Raw genomic sequence first — 22,540 nt, forward strand, 5'->3', positions numbered from 1 at the left:
CATGTTTGGTGATCACAATTTTAGCAGTGAAAGGATTAGTAAATGAGAGAGCCTGATCATTATCTAACTTTATGTGGAAAGGTCCTGACAAAGCAACTCTTCTTAGGTCCTCTAATCTGCCTTGTCATTTGGGCATTCGTCCAATCAATTTCTTTATTGGCTGCATGTGGTCTCTGCAGAAAGTTACATAACCGCCCAAATTTATGATTCTAGAGACTATTGATGTTGACCTGTGTGTTTTGAATACAGATCAGTGTTCTCTCTGGGAATGTGGGGTGGGACCAGAGAGGGGCGCTTGGAGGCTGATGCATGACTGACTACTACCACTTTTTTTTCCTTTTTTTTTATTAAAGTACTTCTGTCTCGTCAAAATATGGACTATTTGCTTTTCTCTAAACTCAAACTTATCTGATGATCTTCAGTTTCCTTTCAGCCTCCTCTTGTTTAACTATTATTGTATAAAATTGGTCAGCATTAAAGTAGGAATTATATCTAGTTATTTTGAATACAACTACAACATTAAGTTAAATCCTTCCAAAAAAGGCTGCTGTCAGCCCACTAATCCAGTTGTTGATCTATTCACCAAGGTGTTTGTGCTTCACAGACTGATTGACCTAAATGAGGCAATCAGATGAAGGACACTTTTGCAGCCATTCCATTTACAAACAGGTGGTGATAACATATGGAGCAGAACCTGTCAGGTGTGTTGTTGCTGGTAGGGAAAAACCAGCAATATGAGGCTGGCTTCCCTAGAATGAGCTCTGGGATAGCTCATTAACTCAGAAAAGCAAGACTTCCTAATTGCATTTAGTTATTTGCTAAGTTGATTCTCAAGGAACTGGACTGTTAATAGAAACAAGGAAAAGGCACACATAAAAACAGCACAAAATTAAACATAAAACACCCGACGATCAATAACCAATGAACTTGTCTGATATATATATATATATATTTTTTTTTTGTTTGTTTTCAACCCTGGTTCTGATATTAAAAAAGAGATTCCAAATCCACAGCATTTAAATTTGGTAGCATGTCTTCAAATTAAGATAAGATAAGATAACCTTTATTAGTCCCACACGTGGGAAATTTGTTTTGTCACAGCATACTTAATACTTACTTAATATACCATCTCAGAACAAATACAGGTAGAGGGCAGTGCTGCCAACTCCTGATATCTTACTTAAGTTGCCAGTTGGTGCACATGAAATTGGGAAGTGCTTCTTAAACAGAATCATTATTACAAACTCTTGCAACTTAAAGGATCCTCGTTCCTGCCACCAGAGAGCCAATCAACAGCAGGACCAAACAAAAACATAAGCCACATTCCAGGTTATGATGTTCACAACTGTATTATGATGGTATGTCTACTTATTGTAGTCAAGCTGTACTGTACCGTGCAAAAGCCCTGAGCCAACCCTCATTTATATTTGGTAGGGAAATGGGTGATTTATTGAAACATGTGCAAATATACACAGAAATGCATTATATAAGGCAAAAACAGTTAATACAATTCTCATGAACTTGAAAGTTGATGTTTGGCAACCTGTATTCATCATCATTACAGCTTGAATGAGGCCAATCCATGACTGGTGGTGCTGCTTTGTGGGGATTTCCTTTTCTTTTTCCTCTGTCTTGCTATGCTTTTAAATCTTAGCCTATTCCCCCTGTTTCCCTTCCGTAAGAATAGCTTTTTGACAGCAACCCATCTACTGAAACCATTTCTAATGAGGCTTTAGTGAATAGCCGATGTATCAACTGAAGCATCAGATGCATCTCTTAGGTTCTGTGTCAGGTCTTTGCTTAAAGACATGATTTTCAGATGGTGCTTATTAGGGCTGCCACGATTTGTCGACTAGTCACGATTACGTCGACTATCAAAATCGTCGACGACTGATTTAATAGTCGACGCGTCGTTTGAAACTTTGTACGATCACAAAAGACGCAGGAATAAGTGGCAGGATTTAAGAGTGTAATAACGGACTGAAACAGAAGATGGCAGCATTGCATGTACAAGGATGTCAGCTACCGTTAAACCCCAAAGAAGAAGAAGAAGCAGCTGTGTCCCAGAATTCATAGCGCGGCCCAGCGCAGTTTCCAACAATGGCGGCAGCTAGTTAGTTTTAATATTACTCTTATTATTCTTTCTGGGTCACAAAATAAACGTTTAACATATTTTCAGGCGAGAATGTAGCTGTGTAAACCTCAAATATCTGCTCAGTTTATCAGGACACCACATATTTTCAAAAGCGCTCCGACGTTTTCGGAGACATCTGTTACCCACTAGCTCGTTAGCGAGCCGGGGGCTAGGCTCACTAGCGCTGTGAGAACACCAGACTCCCCGCAAATCGTTTTCAAACCCACCGCCGTCTTTCGCTACTCAGGTTAAATATATATGAGTCACTTAGATAACTTAAAATGTTATTGTTTGGCTTTTTTTTTTTTTTTTTAGTATTTTATTTGTTCCTGAGTAAATCAGTTTGTCTGAGATTAAAGTTATAGTTTTTACCAGAGGCGGAGCCAGACATTTGAAACACCCGGGGCTTAGCCCTAAAGGGTAGTATGCATGTGGGATTTTATTTTATTTTTTTGGGGGGGGGGGGTGTTTAGAAATGACTGAAAGATTAATAGGCTCTGTTTTGAGTTTTGTTCAATAATGAATGACTTCATATAGGGAAAAATATATATCACATGTGCAGGACACCTTAAACTAGTTTTTTAATTAAGCAGCAAGGCAGAACAAAGTCGGGGGTGTATCAAGACACGAAGACTAAACCCCAATTCAACCAGACCCAGAACTGATCCGGAATTAAAACAGGACTACAAGAGTTCAAAATCAGGACTACTTAGGACTTAACAAAGACAGAACCAGAATCAGAACTAGATGATAGTAGCACTAAAAATCATCATAGACCTGCACTACACTTATTTTTTTAATTCTACCAAAGTCCACTATTTAGATTGAGAAAAGTTTATATAATTATTTAGCCTTGTTGTGCAAACAAGCCTGCATAACTTAATAAATATAGAATTTGAAAAATAACAAACCTAAAAAGAAACACTAGGTACGAGATACACGAGGACCTATGATACGGTGATACTTTTGGTAAACAACCATTTGACTAACATGTATGTCTCACCTGCTCTTCTTCATCTCTGTTCTGTCCTCATTCTCCATCTCCCTCTCTGTTCCTCTCTCTCCCTCTTTGTGCTGACAATCATCAAATATACAGTTGAAACCACATATTTATGTACTCTTCAGATCAAAACACAATCACTTTTTTAATTGTAAGATCAAATCAAACTAAATGTTTATTTTTTTAGATTGATAAATATAAAAAACATATTTGTTAACTTTAAGAGTAAAGAGAGAAACTATCTGTATTTCTTAATTGCAAATGGCACCAAATTGTATTCAAACTTGAGCCACATTTATGGAGCTCCACAATTCTTTTCCTGGTGTTTTGGTTGACATCTCTTGATTTTCCCATTTCAAAGAAACAGGCTCTGTGTTTTGCCTTATATGCATCCACAGGTGTGCCACCAATTTACTCACATGGACTCTACTAACCTATCAGAAGCTTCTGCAGCTCAGAATGGAATCGTCTGGAGTTTCTTATTAATTAACAAACTTAGTGTACATGTACTCCTAAATTTGATCAAAGTGATAAAAAAACAGAAAGCTCTGTCTCTCTTTATTCTGACATTAAACTAATTCAAAAGATATTTCAATATTTATCTAACAAAAGTTTACTCTAAATTGATGTTGTACAGTAAAAAAATTTTCTCCCTAAAGTGTATGTAAATATCTGGTTACAAATGTGAATATCCTGCTGTGTACTGAAACCCCTCTTGTTTTGCATAGAAATATACTGAACAACATACAAAGCATAATATATAAAATAACATTTACCAGAGTTTTTTCTTTGAAAGAACCCTCTAATGTCCATTCTTATATTTCAGTACATAACTGAAACCGATTTAGTCGGGGAGGGTAAGAACTGAAAATATGAAATAAACACATGTAAGCTAAGACTCTTAAAAAAATAGCATTTGTTCGCTTTTCATTTCGCCATTTGTTGATTCACTTGAAGAGCAAGTAACGTAATATGGGTCAAGTGATCAGTTTGATATCAATCTTTCGTGATTCACCGTCATATTTACATTATTTGTACGGTACGAATGATTTGCTTTGGTACCTGGTCAAACTTAAGCTCTCCTTAGTATAGCTGACTCAGTTTCTCCAACAGCGCACTCACAGGCAGCAGCTGCCCCGCCCCCTCGCTCAGTCGCTTAGTGCCTGAGCTCGGATCATACCAATATCAGAGGGGATTCACGCACAGTCGTAAATTCCCACAGTGTGCACTATGTGCTTCGAATATTGTGTGTACTTTTTCTTTTATACAGTTGTCAGCCAGACATCTAACTATGAAAAATTACACTCCAAAAGACCCCGGGCTTCTGACAAAACAACCCGGGCTTAAGCCCAGTAAGCCACCCCCAGGCTCCGCCCCTGGTTTTTACACAGCTGAATAAACGTCAAGCAGACAGCTGATTATCAGAAGTGTGAGATGCTCCAGAATATACTCCAGTGTCCTGTTATATTTTAGATAGCAAGGAGTTTATTAAACTTCACCGAAACAATCTGCAAATTTCATTAAAATTTAATAAACTATCATCTTGTCTTTATTTTTAGTTAGCACAGACCTTAAACACTTAAAGCTGTAAGCTAATGATAGTTATATAAGAGCAGATGCTGCTGGTGCAATAAGCTGTAGTTTTACGTCTAATGGATGATGATCTGATTAGTCGACTAATCGCAAAAATAATCGGTGACTAGTCGACTATCAAAATAATCGTTTGTGGCAGCCCTAGTGCTTATCTGCTGTAGATAGTGTTGTATGTCTTCTTTTTTTTGTTTCGTCCCCCTCTTAAGGCTTGCCACTTCCTTCGGTCCTCTATCTCCAGTTTCCTCAAATTTTATAAATTTAGTCCAGCTCAGTTTGATCTATACAGGGCCAAATCACTGTATAACAACAGTTGCCTTAAAACCCTTTTGTTGTAACACCCTACAATGATACAGGCAAGACAGAGATGCCCCACCCACCCAAATGAGTAGGCACTTTGGTGGCAGTGGGAAGGAAAAACTCCCTTATAATAGGAGGAAACTTCCGTAGCAGGCTCAGGGAGGGGCAGCCTCTGCTACGACCGCTTGGGGGTGAGAGGAGGAAAATGTAAATGGTTAAGCCCAAGGGCTGGAATGAAATTGAGTGACAAAGCAGCTAATGCCCAAATAAAAACCTTGAATGATCTCTCAGAAGGCCTAGAGAACTATTACTCAAAACCAATTTAAAAATGAAATGAAGGTCAGCGCTCCTTTATAGCAAATTGTAACAACATCAGGGGTAGCTAAAGAGATTTACACAGAACTGTAGGTAAGTGAAGTTGTTTTTCTTGGTTTATTGTCTTTAATGGGAGTTCGCATGATATTTGGTGAGATGAGCTTGAGGAGTTGATCAATTTGCCACTCTGGGCTGAGCTGTTAATGATGCAAAATATTTAGCATGCAGTAAAACATGACCGATTTAAGCGGTGTTTCAGCACAAGCTATTTTATGTCCCCGTGACCACTGAAAGTTATTGCTCTTTCCCAGTTTAGATGGGATCTTGGTCTTGATGAAATCGCTGCCAAGTGGTGAGACTTGGTTCTCACACAACTTTGAAGTGGCCTTATCACGTGGCTGCCGCTACATATCGTTTCTATATCGCAGAGGTAAAGGTTTGTGATCATGGTATCGGTCAACAAGGTTAAGCAAAAACAAAAAAAACTGTCAGATTTCACGAACCTTGTCAGAGGTAGCGCATGAGTAAAAGAAGGACCCATTACATTTTGGTGCAGACTTCGGTCACTTTTTGAAAACAATGGAATAAAGGGCATTGACCTCGTTGGGAATGCTCTCTCTAAATGCCCTTCTAGTTTGATTATTTTGTGGTCAAATCACTGCGCACATGGCAACTGCCAGAGCTGCGGTTTCTTTCACCCCCTCCAGCACCAGTCCTGCTATTTCAAGTCAATGCTAAGTAAGCACAGGCATGATGGGGCATGAACTCTGTACAGCTACAGGCTGCCAAAACGCTGCTGACTGCACGTATTCCAAAGAATTTTACAATAAGTTATACTTCAATCCCACAAGGATTCAGGTTTGTGTATTTCATAAGAATCTACAATGAGTTTGGTTCTGTTGCACATACTTCTTTTTTTTATTTTTATTTTAAATATTGTCTGCTTTGCAGTAATAAATCCAATTATTTCAAAGCCAAGACTTGAGTCTCGTTTTAAACTCGAGGCGATGTGACATACGGTAGGTACGTATATGTATGCAGTGGGTATCTCTGTTACTGCTGCTTTTATAAATGCATAGTTTCACTTGCTGTCCAAGGGGAAAATTAGCAGAGATATCCTGTTAACTGGTATTGGTGGTGTAAGAGCTTGTGGTCGTGCTCTGAGCAGCATTCCATCAGGTCTTGCGTCAGCTAACAGTCATTCAGAACTGGTTGGTCTGGGCTTATACACTGTTAATACCCCCCCTCCCTGATGCCATGACACCATTAACCTAGGTCTGCTCAGGGACCACAGCATAGTTCATGTTATTCCACTGACTCCGGATCTAAAAGCAGAGCAACTTTACCCTTTGTGCCAAAATGTTCAGCTGAGCTGTCGGTGATTTAAAAACTTGTGATGTTAGGGACAGCTTTTTGAGTTTCTGGACAAAGGTAAATTTAGACTCAGTTGCATAAACATGTATAATTTATTTCTTTTTTTGGACTGTGTATACTGTTAAAATTGTATACATTGGATTGAGTGTCCCCGACTGCTTACAGAATAATGAATGCCTTGGTATCTCAACTATAACTGCTGAGTAATCATGTATTGCTTTGTGAAAAGTAATTTCTAAGAACCTAAACCCTTGCCAGAGGAAAAACTTTGTGGTGTTATTCTTCCCCCCCACCTCCATACTGTAAATATGGACCTGTATAAACCTGATTCTCACCACTTTCCACTTGTGACCTGAGGAGATGCAGTGCTTGCTTGTCTAAGTACAGTGGATAGTTTCTCACTGTCTGGTGTTCGCCCAAATGTAGCTGAAAGCCTGTGTGAGTGGCAAGAATGTTTCCTTTATTCTGCAGGTAACAAAACGCCTACCGGAGCCTAGGGCTGAACGATATATCGCATTTGCGATAATATCGCGACATGATCAAGTGCAATTTTCTAACCGCAAAGGCTGCGATTATACTGCGATTATATTATACAATTCATGGGCTGCATCCTCCTGAGGCCGCATTTGTAGACCCATTACGTCACAGCGACGCGCCGAAGGCTGTCCAAATTACTACCATATCCCAGAATTCATAGCACGGCCCAGCCAAACTCCAGTTTCCAGCAATGGCGGCCGCTACTAAGTTTTAAAATTACTCATACTAATCTTTCTGGGTCACAAAATAAACTTTTAACATATTTTCAGGCGAGAAAGTAGTTGTGTAAACATCAAATATCTGCTCGGTTTATCAAGATATCCCATATTTGCAAAAGTGCTTCGACGTTTTCAGAGGCGTCTGCTACCCACCAGCTCGACAGCTAGCCGGGAGCTCGAGGGTTACTGATGCGGCCGAGAACGGCACAACTCCCGGCACATCATTTTCAGATCACCGCGGAGTTTCGCTGCTCGGGTTAAACGTAATATATAAGTCACTTAGACAACCTAAAAATGTTATTGTTGGGCTTTTTTCAGTGTTTTGTTTGTTCGTGAGTAAATCGGTTTGGCTGAGATTAAAGTTATTAGATTAGATAAAATAAAACTTTATTAATCCCCCGGGTGGGTTCCTCCTTGGTTTTCACACAGCTGACTAAACGTCAAACAGAAAACTTATTAAACAGAAGTATGAGACAGTCGAGAATTTACGCCAGTGTCTGGTTATATTTTAGATAGCAAGAAGCAGACGGCCGAGTTTATTAAACTCCACCGAGACAGCGGTGACGCTAATCAGAACTAGCCTTCTGATTAGCTAATCAGAAGGCTAGACCGTCCAATTTCACGCCTTTAAACTTTAAAGGCGTGTTTGTGTGTGTGTTTATACAATTGCTATTATGTTTGCACTTTATGTGTAATGTTACTGACTGCAGAGATCAGTAAGATGTGTGTATTTTTTATTTATTAGTTTTATTTATTTAATATTATTTTTTTAATTGAATGACTGTCTAGTAGTTCACAGATGTCGAAAAACTGAGTGTGGTAAAGCCACTGATTTTTTTTTTTTATGTATATTTCTGCAATCTGCACATTGTACTGACTTTCATTTTAATGTTTACACCAGGGTTCCTTGTCAGCACTTTATGCTCAGATGTTTGTAAGCTAAAAATAAACTATTGTGTATGTTCAAATATACTGTTGTGATTGAAGAAGTTAAATAAAAATGTCAGTCATCAATTCATGCATCACCTCATGTCATCATAACAGAGGTCTGTCTTCCAGGAAAGAACAGTTTAAAATTAATGTAATATAGTATTGGCCATACTATATGATGTATTGCTTGTCTTTGTTTAATAATACAGAAGACAAATACATTAAAAAATAATCGCATCGCAATCGCAATATTGGGGCAAAAAATCGCAATTAGATTATTTTCCATAATCGTTCAGCCCTACCGGAGCCTGTGGTCGCTTGGGTGCAGGTAATGTGCTGTGGTTGCACGGTGATGATGAAATGACCCCTCTTATACATAGTTACAATATTTAGTTTTAGTTCTCACAGTGTAGCCCATTGTCTTTGTCTAGGTGCAACCTATCTCCTACTTTTACTTACCATCTTTATCAGTCTTACTATGTTAGATGGAATCTGCAAAGCAAAATTAGCTGTCTTCATGAACTGCGTGATTAATTTTTTATTTTTCCCCTAGAAACTATCCCCAGCAAGAACTCTTAACAGTATTTGTGGTGTTAGTTATATCTGTTCTGGACTAAATCGGTGTCTTAGTCTCTCTTGTATCTGAATGCCACACCATTGACTATGAACATGTTTATTTTTCTGTACATTACTAGATTTTCTGCCCCTTGGTTTGCCAGTATTATTTCTCAGTCTTAAAAGGGATTAGGACTTAATGTGGCGTACTTTGGTACTTATGAATAGGACTTATGTTAAGTCCTTGTTACGGTAATTGTTTTTCAGACAGCCAAGTTTGTTAGCATTCCTAAGACTAAGTAAGTAAAATAAGTCTTATTCCCCTAAAGTGGTCACGCAGAACTCAAGAGCCTTTCTGATTTGAGTTTTCATTACAAGGACAGTTTTAGTTGGGTTTGATGTTTTGTTTTTGTATGGAGGATGAGACTGTGTGACTCAGTTTTGGTATTTATCAGCTTTATGGTGTGGCATTTCTTTGCATGTTACAGCGCTGTACAGTTAACGGTGTTGGGTGCTCCCACCACCTAACGTGTTGTAAAGATGGTGTCATGAGAAGGCAAATACATCTAATGTAACCCCTTGGGGCCACCACTGCAACCAAGTTGAGTGCAAGCATCGTGGCTCCCAAGCCTGGTCCATTCATCTATGCCATTGCATAAGACCAGTTCTCCAAAGCAGCCAAGTGAAATCCTCATCCAATTAGGCACTGTCCACATTTCCAAAAGGCTTTTCTCTCCTAGACTGGTGCTATTCAGCCTACCCCGGCATGACATCAGGCCCTCTCTTATAGCCCCACTTTACGCTGCTGCTCACAAATAATGAAAGCTGCCAATTAATGACTAATCAAGATGTGCAACAAGCACATCCACTGAGGAGTGACTACCATCTGATCTGCTGATTAAAACAGAAGACAGAGATCCTCTGTTTAACTTTTTCTTTCCGTCTTTCAGCGTTGCATTGCTGTAAAAACCGCCAGCTCTGGCAACCTTACTAGAAAGGCTTAAACATTAATAATTTCAGGTATTGGCAAGTGTCAATAGTTATTTGTGGGTTTAATATCTTACAATACATGCAGTGAATTATATTTGTTTAATAATGTTCAAGATATAAAGAAATTACACAGATTTAAAGATAAACCTATGGAGCCTAAGGTATCGAGAGTAAATCTCCAGCTCACTCGATTTACATTATGGTGCTGTATGTGTCAAAGTGCTACACCCTTACCACTCACACTCTGGCATGTAATAGATTTCTGTAGGTTGCCCTGTCATAGGACGAATTGATAACATGCAGCTTTAAAAACTGAATATTATCACTTAAGGTGTCTGGCTTCTTTAAACATACAGAAAAATGACTGACCTTCCCTCCCTCAGGGTTGGGTTACGGTCATTCCCTTCAGTGGGTTCTCCACAAGTCCCTAGACATTAGTTGGAGCTGTTTCAATTCTTGAATTGAGACACTGTTTATGGTCTGGACTGAAGCACAGGGGCTGAGACTGAGAGAGGGTTTGGAGAAAGGGGCGGTAGCTGGTCTGTTACACTGCAGCATCGATTAACTGTGATAATCGGAATGGGTAAGCTTGCCATAGTTATTGTACCAGAGTCTGATCTGTTCAGATTTAGAAAGTTGTCAAACACCAACTTTGGGCTTCGTTATGTATTCCATGTCAAGAAGGGGCATTATAAGAATTCTTAAAAACACATTACTTGATATTTTTTGGACACTTGGGAGCAGTAGAAACGAGCTGTAAATATGGAATTGTCATAATCACATCTGCTAACAGATCAATTGGCAACCATCTGGCAAATGCCAGTCGCAAAGGGAAAAATGTGTTTCTCAACTAGTTAGCGAGACTACCGTGGTTTGCAAGTCACTGACTTGTCTGCAAACACTCACCAGCTAGTCTCTAAGTGGTCATAAAACTGAAAGATGGCCACAAATCAGAAATGGAGACAGGTGCTTTCAAAGTAAAAGTTGTGCTTTTGAAACATGTTGGCTGCAGCAGTCAGGGACAAGTTACAGCAAACAACTGCTCAGCTGGTAGTTAGTGTTGATAGACAAATCAGCCACAGGCAAAGATTGCAAACTGCTAGTGACCAGCGCTATCAGCAGGAGGTTTTTGGTGCTGCAACTTCTTAAAGAATGATTTCAAATAGCGAATGGCAACAACAGTTGGGGAAAAGGAAAAATATATAAGTGGTGATTGTTATTGGGTTGCCAACCAGTCTTTGGTGATTCATGGATGGATGGATTTTCTTTCTTCCTTGGTGATTATTTGTTTGGCAGTTCTTTAGAGACCAAAACCAATCCATCTATTTTCTGCCACTTATCCTAGTTGTGTAGATTTTGAATCTCTATTACTGCAAAAAAAAAAAAAAATTATTCATGTTTTTTCCAGCAAAAGCAACTTGGCAAGTACAGATTTGTGCAAACATAAATAATGTCTAAAGACTGTTCTTACAAAAAAAAAACTTGGTCAGGACAGTCACAATCACACTTGTGACTATCTCATAAACATTACATCAGTCATTAGAGTCACTGCAGTGAATTCTTTTAACACCCATCTTTGAGCTATGACTTAACTTTAACTACACACCTCAAGACGGACACATAAGCCCCACCCAAAGTTCTCAGTAGGACAAAGATGGGCAATGCAGGCGCACATGTAACCAAGCAGCAGTTATTACAGCTGCGTCTAAGGAAGCGGCAGGGGCTGGCAATAACTGAACGTTCATGATTTAATTCCAGAATGCTTTTCTCCAAAGACTGTGTGAAGAAAAGCCATACATATTGGAATCGACTGGGTGGATGTGAAGATGCATTATAGAGTACGGTGTTTTCAGTATTCTTATTTTATCGATAAAATCGATTCATCGATAGCTGCAGCACTACTGCTAACTGCCCACTTTGTGTGCCAACAAATGTTGTCATTTATAACTTCCTCCTTAAGCACCAACTGCCAGTTAATTTGCCATCTGTTCAAATGAGAAACATTTACCTAAACGGTGTTCTTTTTCAATTATTGCTACTCTTGAAGTCATCAGTTACCATCCAGTAAAACTGTTTATTCTGTGTCAATTCTCTTAAGTAATGTTTGCAGTAGTAAAAAGAACTGAAGGACTGGGTTACTCTTGCTTACAGGGGCTCGTGCAGACAACTGCAGGAGCCACTGACAAGTGGTTGTTTTTGTTATACTTTTTTTTTTTTTTTTTTTTTTTCTCAGGTCCACTTGGAATCCACCTGAAACAATGCACATGTTCACCCTCTGATAAAATCTGTCCAAAGCAACTTGACCATTGCATACTAGCAGACTCAAAATATAATGGCGGTGTAACAAGTTACTTTTCTCTACCCCTCGGGTTAGAAGCGGACTCTTTCGTCAGGCTCTTGACACTTCCATTTGAAGATGTCGAGTGATGTCAAGCTTGTTCCACCTGCACTTTGTTGCGGTGACAGGACTTGCATACATCCTAAAACAAGAGCTGAGCATCTCATGTACATGGAAATCAAGGACGCGATCTTATGTTGTCTGCATCATAATCACAGGATTGACTGTCGAAGAATATAAAAGGGTGCTTCATTTTAATCTTACCTGGTTTGACTAGCATTGCATGAAGTGTGTTAATATATAAAATATATTAACGAGACATGAATTTTATTTGGAAATCTGTTCCTGTTGTGAGCACGTTCTCAAAACGCAACCTTTTTTCCAATAATCTTTAAATACTGACTTATTAAGCCGTCGAACATCTTTCCCATATTTTTCCCAGTGGGATGAGAGAGAATGAGTGAGGGAGAGATCAAAGGTGTTCAATGAGTGATCAGAATCCCTGCAGGAGAAACAGGTGAGCTTGGAAAAGGAGTCCTGTGCAGATGTTGACTCCAGGGCATTGGTCTGTTTTAAGAAAAAGCACAAGACCACCCCTTTAGGGGTTAAAAAAGTCACCTTTTGATGTTATGATACCTAACTAGGAAGCTTAAACACTGTGTAAGTGTGTATTGTAAATGATTGCACACTAGATGCACATTGATATTAAATCATATTACAGAGGACTGTATTGCCTGTGATTCCTCTGTCAACAGTGTGTGGAAAGAATGCTCTCTGCGTTCCAGAGATGACTGAGTAGAGTTGAACAGCCACCTGTTAAGCTGTGTCCAGTCTAATCAGCTGGAATTAGGCTGACTGCGGTGAACATATTTTACAATTGTATACACAACAAGAGTAGTTGACACAGGTGTGTGTGTGTGTGTGTGTGTGTGTGTGTGTGTCCCAATAACGAAAGAGGTATAAAGTGATATACTATGGTAAAGTATTGAGTGTGTCACAGATCCTAGCAGGAAGCTATGCTGTGACTGGATTGGTAAACTAATCAGTAACTAACATGCTGACACAAAGTAGGAAATACAAACTGAACAGACAGGTTGGCAGTTAATACAGAAAAACTAGAGCAAAGGGCATGAAGTTTTATTTTTTATTTTTAAAGTAACTACTCAGAATCTTGTTTCCAAGAAAGGTTGTGGTATTATGTAAGACGGGGTAGGCAACCTTTCTGATGAGTGCCATCTAAAATTTCCTCAAAGTCAGTGTGCCATATGATTGCATTAGCAATAAATTTCATAATGCTCTATATTAACAGTTACACACTATATAGAACCACTTTATAGAATTATATTTGTTTGCAGATGTTGGCAGCTATCAGCGAATAGTTATCAGCTATTTTGAAACCCCAAAAAAGACACTTTTTATCCATAACAAGAACTCCATAACACCAGATGAACTAAAACAGAAAAGGCAAATGCTATTTATGATCTCCTCACAACAATAAGAAAAATAAACTGGGCCAATATGGCATGTTTGTTAATACAGAGATACAGAGTTAATGTGATCTTAGATTAATTCACTGCGTGTCGTGCCCAGGGCTGAACTGGGACAAAAAGAAAAACGGCCCGGGTATTTTGACTAGAGACCGGCCCACCAGGTATTATAGGAAAAGCCATAAAGCTTTTGAATGAAAACAAATGCTGTTGTGACAGTGATATACAGTCTTGTTGGTATATGTATGATTTCTATACATTTTACATCAGATAAAAACTTTGGTTGTAAGATTCAGACAATTATTTAATAAAAACTAGACATTTTAAATGAGAATAAGAAAGAAAAGTATTTCCTTGTGCCCCCCTTTCCCTTTTAATGTCCTACCTGGCCCCCTGGCAAAACTTTGCTAGACCCGCCCCTGCACAGTTACCAGCTGTCAGCTACATAGAAAAGGATCCTGGTGTTATTTATCTCTCAGAAACAGTTCATAACTTCCCTTCAACTCATTCATGTCACCTAAAAGGTAAACCTGTTTCTCCATCACAGCTCTGATGATTCAGTAAGGACATCTCCTGGTTTCATCTTCATGTTTCCCTCTCACCAGATAACCAAACCGATATCATGACCAGCAGCTTTTACAGCTGTGGCTCCAGCAAACATCAGCTGATACTAGAAATTAATATTAAATAAATTCTAAAAACAGCTGATCAAGCTTAAATGTGCTGCTGTTGTTTACCGCGACATCCGCTGGTTTCCTCTTTCTGGCGCAAAGTGGGCGATAAACAAACAAGAGAGAAAAGCCGATCAGCTGATCATTGATCAGTTTCATGAGAGGGAGGGGGAGAGAATGAGAGAAGAGGCAGCTGGCAGCGTAAAGACACAGAATAACTCCAGCTCTGTCTTTTTCATTCTAGCTGAAGTCCGGGACAAACTGTTCCTTCTCAGCTCAACACAAAACGCGTAATATTTTCTCTCAATACGGGACGATTCCGTTTTTTACGGGACGGTTGGCAACTCTACTAACTAACCTTATGAATAAAATAAAGTTCACTATCAGTAACATCATAGCACCCACCAAACAACTGAACAACGGAGTTATTTTTACACATCTGCCAGCATTTGGCCAATGCACCACCTTTCATTGTTTACCGTTACAAAAAAAAACAACAACAAAAAAACATCGGCTCATAAAAACGAAAAATCACCATTGACCCACCGGGAAAATGCCCAATGGCCAGTCCAGCTGTGGTTGTGCCATCAGTTAACCCTTGGCGTGCCAGCCGTGGAACGCGTGCCCCGGGGATGCCGACCCCTGATGTAAGATGTAAATTAGAAAGAGAATGCAATGATTTTCAAATCATTTTAAACTACTCCGTAAACTTTTGCCATGTCTACTTTTGACCTGAGTGCTGGTAACAAGCCGGATGGTAGAGAACACAGCATCCATGATTTCCCAAAAGAATAGGCAACCAAAGCAGTTTAACACCTAAGCACAAGGAAAAAGGGGAGAAACTATAGTAAACCAAGTGTAATAATAGCAGCCTGACATGAGACTTATTTTTTTTTAAGGTTTTGCCACAAAGCACTATTTGTGTAATTTCCACTGAGTTCTTGCAACTTGTTTGGGGTGGGTTAAATGCTATCTTAGAAAAGTCCTGCATGATGGAAATGTTGCAGTGGGACACTGCCCTCAAATCAGTAGACTATATATGCATGGTTTGCTTTCATATAACATTTTTAAAACTTCAGTAACAATAAATAATAAAACCATGCAGTGAATGTGTAGTTTTGTTGTTATGGTGATATACACAAAACTGGAACTTCCTGTTTGCTGTGGTGGGCTGGGCATTTTCTAGTTGGCTTCTACTAAGTAAAAATCACAGAAACTCTAACAAAACCCTATATTTGGAAAACACTCAGCATCAATGTGGACTTGGTGGGATTTTTCTCTTAATGAGCTGGGACACGGTATTACACAACATTGCACTGGACCAATAAGCCATTACTCAGTTAGAGCTAAGGCAATTATTCAGTTAGGGCTTTACTTCCCTCGAAAGTTCATTTGATGTATTTGTAGGAGGATGTTGTTTAAATAGCACACTTTGGCCTTTTATATTATACAGCAGCTTACACAGTACTTGATGCACAGTGTTTACATATAGCTGTGCAGTTACACTTAGGGAAGTTGTGAAAAGAATAGATTTTTGAACAAATAGAAGTTCTGCATGCTTAATTGGTCTAGTGGTTAATGTGCTGATATGTGCGTATACCTCAAGGGTCCAGTTTTAATATCCCAAGGTGATAAGCCCTGCAGTGATGCCAAAGGTAAGGTCAGAAACCTTGGCTAATTGAAGTCTCATGTAATCAGCAGAAACATTTCCCTGAGTTCTCCTGTATTATATGGTGGCGAGTCAGGGGATGACTTCACTGGCCCACTGATGGATGTTAAGAAAAGTACAGGCCGAGTCTGCAAATAACAAACGGGTCGTATAGCATGTGCAAGCTGTTATCACAATATAGTAGTCAGACTGCAGACTACTATATTGTGATCAAAAAGAGGAATGAACATTTTAATTATCATAATTAATAATCCTATCATATAGGATACAAAGATAGCATTTCCCCAAACAAGTTGCAAGAACTCGCAGTGCAAATTACACAAATAGTGCTTAGTGACCCTTTTCAAAAAATAAGTCTCATGTCAGACCGCTATTCTTACACTTGGTTTACTATAGTTTCTCCCCTTTTTCCTTGTGATTTTTTTTTTTTTTTTTTTTTTTTTCCTTGTGCTTAGGTGTTACTATAGTAAACCAGGTGTTTTGCTTTTTTGTTTGTTTGTTTGTTTGTTTGTTTGTTTGCTTGCTTGTTTTTGTTTTGCTGGTTTCACAAAGGAAAAATTTATGATTTACAGTTAGCATTGTGACACTGTTACATTTTGAACTCTATCATTGAACAACCTACTGTCATGCAAGTTTAAACAAAACCACCTTAATTAAACCAGATGCCGTACTCTCAGTGCCACTGCACCCCAAAGTCTCCCATTCTGCTATGACGATAATTGTACTGTCAAGGTCATGGATGGTTAGGTTTCAGTACACTGTTCAAGTGGAAGGAATTGAATCAAAGGGCTCTGAAGGGGTCTAATCCCTGCACTGGAATGGCTTTGATTGTGTCAGGGCACAATTAAGAATAGGTACATGTATGTTTGGTCAATAGATCAGTCACTGAGAGTAGCTATGGCATGTATGAGCTCCTTGAACTTTTTTAAAATGCTAAATCAAGCACCTGGACTTTTTCTCATGTTTTATCACGCACAGTTGAAACTAACCTTCCAGCGCACACCTGTAATGTTGGCTGAGTGTATCTTTTGTTTTTGTGGTATTGACTGTTTTGCATATAACCCTGACAAAAATTTCCAGTGATGCCCAACTATTTGTTTGGCATCCAGAAGCACAATTAGTTGAAGCTTACTTGTTTCCCTTGCTTAACCTCCTGATTTCTGGAAGGGGAAGAAAAAAAAAAACAATAACCCAGCCTAGAGTTTGGCCACGAATAGTAGGTTCGTGGCGCTTAGTGAGGGGTGGCTTGGAGCGTTTAGGCTGATGTAAATTAGTTTTTGTTTTTGTTGTCAACGGTGTGTCTGTAAATGATGAGTAGATGAAAAGTTGTGCTTGTTGGCCAGCCAGCTAGGCCCCACACATAGATTGAAAGGGTTAACGCTCATACTCGCACAGATGCCACGCATATTACAAGCGAGCCCTTTCATTGGTCCTAGTGAACACGGTGCCAAACTCTTTGTTTAGACTGCATTCATAGTTTGGTCGGTATTTGCAAGTCCAGTTTTGGAGGTTTTATTTTAGGGCTTCAAGGGGGGAAAAAAAAAAAAACCCCGTGGAAATCGACAACTTTATCTTTTCAGTGGGCACAGTGTCAGGATAACATCTTAAAAGTGTAATAAGTAATGTGTCTGCATCAAAAGCAAGAGCGTACAAGTGCAATGTGTTTGCTGCTGCTTGCTTGATTCTCCTTTTCCAGGAAGCTTTGCACTTTAGCAATATGTGTGCTTAACAGTCAACTCTGCTGGAGCTGGGAGAGGACATATCGCCGTATACAAATCGGATTTCATGGGACTCTGAAGTTGTTGAGGTCTTTCCAAACATGACTTGATTCTTAAAAGTACACACCTACACACAAGTATTTGCAGTATACTGGACGCAAACATCCACACATACCGTCGTGTGCACATGTACATGCTGAAACAAACACTGTTTGGCAGAAACGCACACATACAAACACTGCTCCACCGCAAGGGCAGCTGGCTCACGACCGCTAATGCAAGCATGAGATAATATTAGCAATCTATAAAATGCCAGGTCCTATTTTTATAATGTGAACTGGGGGTCACGAACTGCTGCATAAAAGACCATCACAGTTATGAGCCTGAGCTGCTCGACTCCAAATATACCCCAGGGTATAACTTCAGACCTGGATATGTGCCTGTAGGGTATTTTTGGGTCAGTGTTTACAGGTGTTTGTTCACTGGCAGCAATGCCAGGAGGTTAGTAGGATACCCACTTTAAGAAGTTCAAATACACTGGAGTTCATGTTGTTGAAATTATGGTTATTTTGACCAAGGATAGCCGGGAGGCAGGGTCTTGGAGCAGGAGCACTTATTTTTAGTAGAGATGGCACGATACCACTTTTTTATGTCCGATACCGATATCATAAATTTGGATATCTGCCGATACCGATATGAATCCGATAGTGTTTTTTTTTAATCAACAAAAGTGTTTTTTTAAAATATCTTGCTGCATTTTGCAAGTCTGCAAGTTCATACTCAAGTTTAAAACAACAACTACACTAAAGCTATTCTGTTATACCTGTATGCAAAAAAAAAATATTTCATAGTTCAGCAATACTGATCAATCTAATAAACTTAAACCTACACCATCCTCCCTATTCTGGTATTTTAAAGAGTACTTAGCATAAATATTAAGCAACCTAACTAATAGGGTTCCAACTCCCAGCAACAACAAAAATAAAAAATAGGGAACCACCCCTCACGCTCCACCTCATGATGCTTAATCGACGTAATCAACCTTAATTTGATGCAGTGTGAAAAAAAATGCACAGAAATCAATTATTTTTCAAGAAATATTAAATAGATTCAACATCTTTCTTCAACAAAATTGCAGACTGCACAGATGGTACCTTCCCAAAGGAAAAAGTACTATAGCTTACTAGGGTATATATATTAGACTTAATAGTCACTATATACAGTAATTGACTTCTATTCCTTTTACATCAAATTAAAACTTTGGGTGTCAGATAATTATTTATTAAAAGCTTGACATTTTAAATGAGAATAAGAAAGAAAAGTATGTCTTTGTGCCCCCTTTTCCCTGTTAATGCCCTATCAGCCCCCCTGGCTAAACTTTGCTAGATCCGCCCCTGCACAGTTACCAGCCGTCAGCTACATAGAAAAAGATCCTGGTGTAGAAAGAAATATTAAATAAATTCTAACAACAGCTGATCAAGCTTAAACGTGCTGCTGTTGTTCAGCCGCTGGTTTCCTCTTTCTGGTGCAACGTGGGCCAAAAGCAAACTAGAGACCCGGACTCGCGACAGAAAAGCCGATCAGCTGATCGTTAAGCAGTTTCACGATTGAAGTAGCAGCAAGAAGAGGCAGTCGCTCCATATATCGCTCGTTAAGCTTAACGCAGGAATGCTTTACAAACATTCAGAGATGGACTTACACACTTGCTTTACTTCTCTCGGGGATAACTTTGTCGGAGATGAAATGCCGGGTTTCTAGCGAAGCTCCAAATGCTATCCAGACCACCGACAGGTCCCGCATGCCACAGCCGCTCTATCACGTGATGCCTACTGCTCCGACGTGCTAACGTTCTGAGGTGAGTTACGGCGTGTTGCAAGTTTTGTGAGGTGCTTTCGTGATATTTAATGGATCGGATTACATTTTTTATTTTTCTCCGATATCCGATCCAGTAATTTAGGTCAGTATCGGACCGATACCGATACGTAATATCGGATCGGTCCATCTCTAATTTTTAGTACCGTAAAGTGCCACATCTATTGCAGTAAATTCAGTTATTTTATCAAAGACCACACCTCAGATTGTGCAGTGGTTTTATTTGTCTAAAACTGACTTATGACTTATGGCCTGTCACTTCAGATCCACCTTGGTGAACTAAATCTAGAAGGCAGGAAGGCAAGTGCAGGACTCGTAATGAGGGGGGAAGCGAATTGTAGAATTTTCATGTTTTGTAAGAGGGTGCAAAAGATCTACAGTAAAGCTGAAGTTGCCGCAGGGATGCGATGCTCTTGGTAGTGGGGTTTTCATTTGGCTGTATTATGTGAATAAAGCAAAAGTTTGTTTTGGCTTACTGAATGCACTTTTATGGTGGAGTAAACTAACGCCGCAGTTTCAAGTAGCCTTTGTTCTCCTGTAAACCAGCTTATTTAAATATGAAAACCTGGTAGTGTGAGGATTTTTTTTTTTTTTTTTTTTTTTTTTTTAACTTTGATTTGTACACACAGCTGACCTTTAACTGCCCACCTTTCAAAAATGTATTAAAAGTAGCTTTTTTTTTCTTCACCCTTATTTTCCAGCTTCGAAGTCACTTTCAAGCAACATTCATTGGTACATGAGTGAATTCTGAAACAAGTGCTGATGTCTCTCTAAACCAACCATTATATCTTCTGTGTTGTTGTTGACGTTGTGTAGTCTATGTGGGTTAAGTACTACTCTGTGCTATATCTGTCTTCTTCAGACTTCATCTTCCATTCCTTGTGTCATCCGCCTCTCCTTCCTTCATCCGTCCTCTCGTGGACGCTCTTATCTTTTCCCTGCTTCCTTTGTACTTTTCCACTAAGCTCCATTTGTGTTCTTTCTCCACAGGTGTCGCTCTGAGCACCTAATATCAAAACCAATTGCAAAAAAAAATATCTGAGAAACGTAAGCCATGGCTGTGGCCGGATGTCCGGATTATTTCCTGCATCATCCCAATTATCAGGTAAATGGAAATATTTCATTTGAGATATTCATTTTTTTTTTTTTTTTTTTTTTTTTTTTTTTGGGGAAAAGGGCAAAAATGTTCTTTTATCCTCCCTGATCAAAGACCGAGTCAGTAACTTGTCGTGGCATGGTTGCATCATTCTACTAAGATGAATCCACAAAGTGCAGCAGCTGGCTGGACCTCTGAGGCTCCAAAAAGATACTAAAGTAAACTAAATTGTTAAATTAATTCATGATTTCTCTTAAAATCCTTAACTTTGGCTGACTTTGGAGTCAGATTTGTCTCCTTACACCTGGTCTTTGCACAACAAGTGATGTCACAGCTACTAATATGAACTGTGCTTTGGTGTCATGAGTGTGCGATTATCGATTGTGTAGATGTGGAATATTAGAGCGCTTTCTCTGCTTCCTGTTTGTTTTAACTCTTCTACTCCCATGTTAGTGCTGATGCCAGGGATTTTCCTGAATGGTGATGCCCGTAATTCAGGAGAAGATTGCATTGGTGACATCACAGTTGGCCCAAACGGTGTGATGGTTATGAATAAAACTTCACTCTACAAACTGCACATGACCAAATTCCATCACTCAGTATCCCCTCAGCTGTCCCAGCTGCTGAGGTTTAGATATGGATTTGTCTTTTGGTCAAGTTGTCCCTGATCTTATTGTCTTTTTCTGTTTAATTCAAATTTCCACAGACATTGATTTACAAGCGAATGCCATCATTTGTTGCAGAGGAACAAGAACAAACTTGACTTTTTGACCTTGCTGTTAGATTTAGCAGAATCATCACATCACCCTCAGTGGAGCAAAGGGCTTCCAAGCATTCAGAGCAGGCCAGTCCGGCTGTGCGATACAGTTCAGTCTGCTAGTCTGTGTCGATTCATTTATTTTGGCACAGTTTTCAAATTTCTTTTATGTACATGTGCTCACATACTTGTATATGTAGTAGGTTTGTGTCAGTGGTTCTACTACAATATACAGCAATTTCTAGCAGCTGTATATTGTATCTGCTGGTCTTATTTTTAATAAGTTATTGAAAAAGCTGCCAGAAAGTGAAAAGGCACAGTGAATTTAAAAAATAACAAACAACAAACCATGGTGCCCAAAGATGGCAGTGTAAATATGTGTAGGCTAATAATTTTCCTGCATCTGGCCCTGCATTAATATTTTTCTTGTTTTAGATTATTCAGCACTAATTAAAGACAGACTGGAGGCTGTTTCAGAAAGAAATGAGACATCATTTAGCTCTTATTTCTTTGCCAATGGATTGGGCGGGTCCTGTTAGAGCTGTAGTATATGGATGTTAATGTACACACACACACACAGCAGTACTCGCTCACTCGGCTGTTTGGAAACCATTCACCTATAACAGATGTACCTTGACTCACTGGATGAGAAAACCCATTCACTGTGAAATTCCAGGGTTGTGGAAGATTTTCCCTGAAAAAACTGAAGCAGCAGTACCAAACCGATTCAGCTAAAGATAACATTCATTCTATACTCCAGGGATTATATCACCACTTTAATCTTGTTTCAGATGTAATCTTGACTGCTGGCTAAATGATCTATATGTGCAGAACTAGGCACATCTGATGAAGTAAAGGACGCTTGCTAGGAAGCTACACTATGCCCTACCAAGTCAAAGTCTGTATAAATGTCAGTGTATGCGGTTTTATGTAACTATGGAGAGTACAAGGAGAGTTCCTTGTGACACAAGGACTAAAACACTAAAATG

The 22,540-nt window shown here is 39.2% G+C and overlaps 1 protein-coding gene across 3 annotated transcripts in view; it reads left to right on the forward strand.

Moving 5' to 3' along the window:
* grb10b (growth factor receptor-bound protein 10b) overlaps positions 1-22,540 on the forward strand; it is an 80,351-nt gene that overhangs the window by 1,425 nt on the left and 56,386 nt on the right. For all 3 annotated transcript variants that reach the window (XM_085422357.1, XM_085422356.1, XM_085422355.1), the window contains exon 2: positions 20,689-20,803. In XM_085422357.1, the coding sequence (XP_085278483.1) occupies positions 20,753-20,803 (51 nt within the window). In that variant the 5' untranslated portion in view covers positions 20,689-20,752. The remainder of the gene's footprint in view (positions 1-20,688; positions 20,804-22,540) is intronic.

The sequence above is a fragment of the Rhamphochromis longiceps genome, linkage group LG11, assembly GCF_057381845.1.
Source record: "Rhamphochromis longiceps isolate RC_006_pf linkage group LG11, R_longiceps_female_GT1.1, whole genome shotgun sequence".
NCBI classification, from domain to species: domain Eukaryota; kingdom Metazoa; phylum Chordata; class Actinopteri; order Cichliformes; family Cichlidae; genus Rhamphochromis; species Rhamphochromis longiceps.